The 7,915-nt window shown below is 53.4% G+C and overlaps 1 protein-coding gene across 4 annotated transcripts in view; it reads left to right on the top strand.

Annotated features, from left to right (window-relative positions):
* MS4A13 (membrane spanning 4-domains A13) overlaps positions 1–7,403 on the top strand; it is a 23,285-nt gene extending 15,882 nt beyond the window's left edge. For all 4 annotated transcript variants that reach the window (XM_056801661.1, XM_016423564.2, XM_007497593.3 and 1 more), the window contains exons 5-8: positions 805–861; positions 1,951–2,070; positions 3,286–3,381; positions 6,533–7,403. In XM_056801661.1, the coding sequence (XP_056657639.1) occupies positions 805–861; positions 1,951–2,070; positions 3,286–3,381; positions 6,533–6,790 (531 nt within the window). In that variant the 3' untranslated portion in view covers positions 6,791–7,403. The remainder of the gene's footprint in view (positions 1–804; positions 862–1,950; positions 2,071–3,285; positions 3,382–6,532) is intronic.
* The last annotated feature ends 512 nt before the right edge of the window (positions 7,404–7,915 follow it).

The raw sequence follows: 7,915 nt of genomic DNA, 5'->3' as shown, positions 1-7,915 counted from the left end.
TGTCTGCTGAATTGCCTTGCTCAGAGGAGCCCAAGGAGGGCCACTCACTGGGGAATGGAATGGATGGGAACTGCTTTCCACCCCTTCCTGTCTTTATAGCCCTGAGCAAGCTATTGGGTGCCTTAGGGGACTCCATCTGCCTTATTGCCTGAGTGTTCAGTGGAGGGAACTTCCACCCCAGGAATTCCCCTTTGCCCATGAACCCACAGGACCTCTCTGCCTTCCCTAGGCCTCAGGCTCAGCGTTCTGTCTGGTCAAAATCTAGTCAGCTTCTTGAGTGCTTGCTGGACGGGGACACTCTTACAGCTGGTCACCCAAGGGGGGGAAGGGAGAAGGGAATGCCACCCAGTGTCCTTTTGTTTGCTGAAGAGAATTTAAATGAGGAAGGGATTCAAGTGCTGGGTAAGTGAAGAGCTGAAGGGAGGAGGGATCAGACTCCTTAGATCTAGAGTTGGAAGAATTCTTCAAGGCCAACCCTCCCCCCCCCCACCATTTTACAGATGAGGAAACTGAGGCCTGGAGAAGGTCACCAGGTAGTGAGTGCCAGTGGTGAGTGTGAACCCAGAATTCTGAAGCCAGCTTGTTCCATTTGACCCCAGAAGACAGAATTAGGAGCAAGAGGTAGAAGGGGCGGCTCTGGGCAGAGGTTGGACAACTGCCATCTGCTGTGGAGGGTTCCTTTTGTGTGCGCTGGTTGGATCTTCTGCCCCATAGGGAGGACCCTTCCAGCTCTCAAAGGTGTGTGGTTCTGGGGGGAGGCCTCTTTGGCAGCTGGCATCAACAAGCGTGTGTTTCTCTACACAGTTTCTCCTGTCTGGATTCCTCTCAATAAGTGAAGCAAAGAACTCCTCCGTGCATTCGGTAAGTCCCAAGATTTGGAGCTGCCTTGCCTGCCACCCGGGTCCTTAGCACAGGAGGAGGAGGAGGAGGAGAAGTCTGGAGGCAGAGACAGTAAAGGCACCTCGAGCTGGATGGGGGCCCCTGCTCCCGGATGCAGGCTCTTGGGGGAGGAGAACTAGGAGCAGGCAAGTACAGGTGCCCTCCTACAGTACTGCAGCAGACCCAGGATCCTGCCCAGGCTCAGGACCCCTTTGGGCCAGATGCCAATGCACCTGCACCTGCTCGTCGGCACATCAAGTGTGCCAAAGGAGGACACCTCCAGGTCTTTGGACATGTTCTGGGTATCATGTGGGCTCTCTGTCACCTCCATCTGTTCTATAGAACTGCTGTCATGGCCTCTGTCTCTCTATGTCTGTCTGTCTCCCTCCTTTTTCTTCCTTTCTTCTCTTTCTCCCTCTATTTCTTTCTTCTTTCCTCTCATCAACTAGAAAGTTCAAATCCTAGAATTTTAGGCCTGGAGGAGACCTTAGAATAGCCCAGGGGTTCTTAACTATTCTTGAACCTCCATAACAGTCTGGTGCAGTCTATTGCCTCTTGTGAATAACATGGGTCGCTACCATTCCTAATGGAGAAAAAACGTTCACAAACCGTCCCACAGACCACTGGAGCTCAGGTTAAGAGCCCGGGTCTTCCTGGTCCTTGATTTTGATGGAGGGCTACTGACTCCATTAGTGGTTAAACCTTGGCCTCCCGCCTGATGGGCCCTAGAATGGGAACAAGCTCAGGTCTAGAGAGGGATCATGTGATTGGACCAAGTTCCTGCAGCAGCACAGAGCAGTGTCCAGGCAGAAGCCCAGGACTTCTGACCCCAAGTCCCAGGGCCTTTCCCCACAGTGCACAGGCCCTCCAGCGTCTTCCCCAAGTGGCCAGTTCCTTTCGGTGTCTGGAGGACCAGCTGGTGGGAGGCCCTAGTGGAGTCTGAACCTGGAAAGGGAAAGAAACTGAGTCAAGGTTCAGTTAAGGGCCTGACATCCCCCAGCAAGAAACAGGCCCATTTCCTCCAGGACTGGCTCCTTTCTCAACTCACTTCAACAAGCATTTCCTTTTCAGAGAAAGTTGGCTTTCTGCGGAAACATTTTCAGTGCCGTGTTAGCCGTCATTGGAGTCATTCTCATCATCATCGAGCAGTGCACAGAGCAAGAAATGTCCTATAAAAATTTTGGAAGAGCAGTAAGTAGCCAGCCCGCCCAGAGGATGTTGGGGTCGGGAGGAGGGGGGGACATGTGGGGGCTCCGGCTGAGCCCCGGGGAATCCTGATGGAGGAACCAACAGCATGTCTGCCTGCCGCCCTGGCCGTATGTACACATCCTCTCTCTCTCCATCTCTATGTCCTATATACACCCATCCAGGATCAGTATAAAGTGAATAACTACAAACATTTACACAGTGGTTAAATCTAAAGGAGCCTGGCAGGGAGGACACAGGAAAGGCTTCATGTAGCCCAGAGTGCCTCGGCTGTCTTCAAGGAAGAAAGGGGTCCTGGCGGGGTGGTAGGCCAGTGCAAAGGCTTGGAGAGAGGAGATGCATACCTGGGTCCCAGGGAAGGTGAGCTGGGCTGGAACTGAGGCACACCGAAGAGCCAAAGAGCCAGCCTCCTGACCCTGCACCCTGGGGCCAACCTAGTGCCACACCCGGGCCTCGGCATCCCAGCCACATGGCAGGCTTTCCCCCTCCCCCTTTTCCTCGTGGACTTGCCTGCCATCTGACCTGAAATTCGTTTTCCAAGTCACCCTCCTCCTGCCAGGGTTTCTCGTTCACTTCAGAATGGCGCCTCTGCCAAGGAGTCGCTCCTCGAGCGGAGTCGTTTCCTCAGGGACGCTCGGCTGCTCTGTAGTGAAGGCCAGACTCAAACCCAGGTCTTCCTGAGCAGGCAGCCAGCAGACCCAGTGGAGATAAGGCCGAATGGGGGAGGCCAGGAGGGGGCAGTCAGGGAGGCCCGAATCGGAGTCCTGTGATCCCGGGAATCTCAGATCCCTCATCTGGAGAATGGAGGTTATTGGGAAGATCCAGTGTGGCGTCTGAAGGGCTTCGTCAATATGTCCCCATTACTGGGATCTACTTGGGGTCTCTGGGCCCTAGAAGACGCCTCTTTCTGGGTTGGGTGACTCTGGGCAAGTCACGTCACCCTGTTCGCCTCCGTTTCCTCATTTGTCCCATGAGCCAGAGAAGGAAGCTGCCAACCATTCCTGTATCTGTGCCAGGAAAATCCCCCCAAAAGATGGGAAAGAGCCACCATTTTCTCCATCACTTTTTCAAGGCCAGACGGCCAACCAAACCACCAAGCTCTCTGAAGTGCCCGAGTTCAGGCTGAGCCCTCGGTCAGGGGCCCTCAGCTCCAGCAGGGCCCGGTGCCGTGGCCAAGCCCCCTTTGTGTTCCTTTCGCAGGCAATGGGGAAGCTGGTTTCCTGGCTTCTGTTAATCACCTCGCTCGGGGAGTTCAGCCTCACCTTTACCTACATCTATCACGTAATGTGTAATTGGGTGAGTGCTCTTCCTGGGGAATCCTAGCCCGCTGTCCAGGCCCGGAGGGACTAAACCAAGGGGCAGAGGCCCCTGGAAAGGACGGGGCGAGGGGGTGGAGAAGAATGCAGGCCAGCAGCATGCGCCTGCGCAGACCCCACCGGAAGAACCACAGAATCACACCCAGAGGGGAAGGGCCCTGGGGGTCATCCTGGCCAGTGGCCTCATCTTACAGGAGAGGAGCCCAAGGCCCAGAAAGAAGGGGCCACGTGCCTGAGGGCAGAGTCACATGTGGCTGAGCGGGCCCCTCAGAGGGGGAATTGATCTGTTTAACCCTTACCTTCTGCCTTAGAATTGATGCTAAGTGTTGGTTCCAAGGCAGACGAGCAGCAAGGACTAGGCCTTGCCCAGAGTCACCCAGCTAGGAGGTATCTGAGGCCATATTTGAACGAGGACTCGTCCATCTCCAGGCCTGGCTCTCTATCCACTGCCACCCAGCCGCCCTAGACATACCAGAATTTACTTTGGATTCTCTAGAACTGGGTCTTTTAGCTGAGGCTCCCTAAAGCCGGTTTCTAGATGTTTGGATCATCGTATTCCAATAGAATTGATTTCCTTTACAATCTTCCGTCTTTGTTTTTATGCTTTTGTGAACATGTTTCAGAGCTGGGGTCCATGGGCTGAATTCAGCAAAATGCCTGCCAGCGAAGGGGTCTAGGACCCCCAAAAGGTCCAGAACCCCTGTTCTGGGAGGACCAGAAAAGACTGTGCCTTGTCACAGAACAGAGGGTTCCCTGGAGAGCTGCAGCTGAGGTGGAGCTGCTCTAGATCCTGAGGGTGTTAGGTTCCAGGGCCTTAGCCTACCAGACTGCTGGGGATCAGAAAAGGGACAGGAAATAGAAAAATAAGTGATGGAGATGAGGATTGATGAGGAAAGCTAGCACACATGTTTCAGTGTAAGATTCAGATCTAAAAAGAGGGTAAAAAAAAATCCAAACTCTTTTCACAGAGGACAAAACTAAGGACCACAAAGTTGATTAATTTGCCTGTGGTTACCCAGCTAGAGGTCCTCAGAGGCAGAATTTGAACTCAAGCCTCTCCACATCCCACCACTCTCCCAACCTTCCCCAGAGGGCTGCACCCAGAGCCTCTGGCTGACTTAAGAATTTACATCCTCAGCTGTGAGGATGTGTTGACTACTTAGAGTGATCCCATCATTCTGGAGTGGTGAGGCAGGAAGCGTGAGGAGCCTTCCTTGGGATCCAGGCCTTTCTATATCTTGTACAAAAGTGGGAAAACATCCTCAAAACATCAGCTTCCACCTGGAGGTCTCTCCCTGCCTCCCCCGGGGTTCTGTTAGGGTCGGCCCCAATCCAGACCAAGCCAACCCCTTTTGTCCTCAGACCTTTATCTCCAATTGTTTGAGTCCCGTCCATTTTGTCTTTTCCTGGTCAGCTTAGGCTTGGGACCAAGGCAGGGACCAGGGTTCTAGGGACCCAGAAAATTGATGGAAGGGGTTGCTAAGGAGCAGGAAGCTCCTCTGGAGGGGATCTCGGACATCATTAGGTCGCTGTGCCCCTCCTCTGCGGATGAATACATTGCAGTCCAAAGAGGAATGTGGCCGAGGAAAAGCTTGGGCTAGGATGAAGGGATCAGGGATCTCAAGCTGTGGGGGATCCGAGAGCCCAGTGTGTCTTACCTTCCAGAAGGAAGAGCCTGATGCCCAAAGCCCCACAGTGAATGAGAGCCCTGGGGCGTGAAGCAGCTCCTCTCAGTCCCACTCCAGCATCCTCCCACTATGAAATTGGGCTGCCACACCAGGGGCTCTTGGCTTTTGTTTGTGTCAGGGATGCCCTGGGCAGGCCTGGGAGCCCTTGGACCTCTTCTCAGAGGCATGCTTTAAAATGAAAAAATGAGGCGGGCACGATTACAAAGGAAGCCGATTCCATTCAAATACAGATGTCATTTTCTTCCCCTCTAACTTCACAGACGTGCCCCGGAAGGCCGTCTGGCTAAGGAACCCAGTGCTACAAGTTCAGCTCTTGGTCTAGAAAAGGTCCCAGACCTGGCAATGCACCGGCAGGCTCCAGGCCACTCCTCTGGGCCTGAGCTTTCTCATCTGAAAAAATGAAAAGAGGAAGAATAAGACTTAGTATTTATAAGATCAATACAAGCAGGCAGAAACCAGACAAAATCACGAAGCATGAAGGGGTTGAAGTTGCCATGTGACCTTAGGCAAGAGGGTCCCAAAGGGCCTTTACAGGTGGGCCCAGGGGGTGGTCCTTGTCAGGCCTGATGATGAATTCTCGTAGGGTTCGAGCACCTTCAGTTTGCCTCTGGCTCCCTTCACCACCTGTTAGCCAGTTGGTATAGGGCCCTCCCAAGAGAGGAAACCTCCCCCTTGGGCAAGTCATCCCCCTTTTCCTAGATGCTACCACACTCCCCTCTAGGAAAGAAGCATGGGACCTCCTTTGTCTTTGCTCTTCAGAATGAATAATTAATTAGGCTTTCCACTTTGTATTGATTTAATTAAGTTATTACTATTTCTTACCTCCTAGTCACTCCCTTGACCAGAGCATTGTGTGGTAGGAAGGACTTTGGAAGTGGCTTTGGACAGAGAGGGATGACACCTCCTTACACCCTCCAGGAACCCAGCACTGAGCTTGTGGCTCTCACCCCCTGGCAAAATTTCTAGCCACTTCAGGGTAGGCCAGAAGAGCCAAGAAGCCCAACTCCCTCATTATACAGATGGGGAAACTGAGACCCAGAGCCGATAAATGACTCAGCCAGGTAACCCTTGGGGTCTGGAAGGGACTCCAGGGCTCATCAAGTCCATCTCCTTCAGTCAGGAAATGGAAGCTGAGAGAAGTTGAGACTTGCCAAAGATCACACAGGCAGTTGGGGTCAAATTCCGACTCGGGTCCTCTGAATGTCCTCTGAGCCCAAATCTGACCTTGGAAAAGTAGACTTTCCCGGTCAGAACAGGCATTGGCGCCCCTCCCCCATCCTCAACAGTGACCTTGGCTGGATGGCCTCCAAGGATGGTAGGGGAGCCCCCTTTGCCCATTGTGCCACTGACAGCACAGACTTCTCTTTTGCTTGAGCTCCCCCCTGATGGCACCCTAGGCACGATGCCTGAGTCCAAGCCAGGGCTCTTGCCTTTTTTCCCTAGGATAGCCTCATGAGTGACCTAAATGACTTCTATGTTGAAGATAAAGCGGAGGAGGAAGATGAGGAAAGCCTGGAGGAGGTGATGGAGGAGGAGGTGATAAAGGAGTGGGAGAGGAAGACATCTGAGGAATTGGGGAGAAATATGGAGAAGTTGGAGGAGTTGGAGGAGGTGACAGAGGAAGAGGAGGAAGTGGAGGTGGTCATCAAGGAAAAGGCTAAAGGAAGACTGGTGGGGCTGAAAAAACAGTCTGCCTTTTAGCAAGTGAGCACAGCCTTGGGGGGAATCAATCCAGTGCTCCCTCCAGAAGAAGGGCTCAGCCGAGACCACGGCAGCAGCCAGCTGGCTACCAGAGATGTCCCAGGGGGCCTTCCTCTTTTGGAAGAAAATGCAAACTGTTTGATTTCCCCCATGGGGCCCTGCATGCTATTACGCTCAGAGGGTAATGCTTCCCTTCATGCCAGTCCCGGATTCCCAGAGGTGGCAGCCTTGGTGCCCAGCTGAGTCTCTGCACGCCTCTGGGCGACAGAGGGCTATTCCCAAAGGGTCAGGACACAATGACCACCATGTCCCTCAGGAAATCCTGGCTGGGCACAAGCTCCAGAAGCTTCTTCCCACTCAAACGCCTTCTCAAACTAACCCTTTTCCACAAATGGCCCAGGAGATGAGTCAACGAGAGCTCCTCCAGGCCAAGCTCAGCTGGGTCTTCCTGCTATGAAGGTTTCTCTTCTTGTTTCCCCTCATTCCTCAATCACCTGTTTCATTGGTCTTAGAGAAACCAACTCTGCTTTGCCCGTGGATCTGGGCTCTGTGAATGGCTCAGTTCCCCAGGAAGCCTGGGGTCAGGCACATAAATCATGTCAATTGGCTCAGATCTGCCGTCTCCTGGTTGTGTTTTCTTCTCTCTTTTCCCCGGTTCTCTCTAGCTGCCTCTCTCCACATGACAGAATGGCATAGTGGACAGAGCCCCGGTTGAGATGGGATCAGCAAGTCCTGGTTCCAGTCCCAACTCAGTCCCTAACTAGCTTGGTGAGCCTCTCGGCCTCTCTTCTGTAAAAGGACAGGGCAAGACGATGACCGCCCAGTCCCTTCCAGCTTGGAATCCCAAACTTGGCAATTCCCAGGAATGAAGCTTATTCCCGTCTAAACAATCCTCTCTCCAACTAATGCTAAAAGGGACCTTGGAAGGCCTCTGGCCACGGGTCATCGAGCTAGATCTAGAATGGACCTTGGAAGGCCTCTGGCCACGGGTCATCGAGCTAGATCTAGAATGGACCTTGGAAGGCCTCTGGTCCACCCCCCCCCCCCCATAGATGGGCAAAGCAAGTTCCAAGCTTTCTGACTCCAGAATCCATGGGGCTTGGGGAGGGGCGCTTCCCTCTGCAC

Source organism: Monodelphis domestica, chromosome 6, assembly GCF_027887165.1.
Source record: "Monodelphis domestica isolate mMonDom1 chromosome 6, mMonDom1.pri, whole genome shotgun sequence".
Taxonomy (NCBI): Eukaryota; Metazoa; Chordata; class Mammalia; order Didelphimorphia; family Didelphidae; genus Monodelphis; species Monodelphis domestica.
This window is presented reverse-complemented; position numbering and strand designations above follow the sequence as displayed.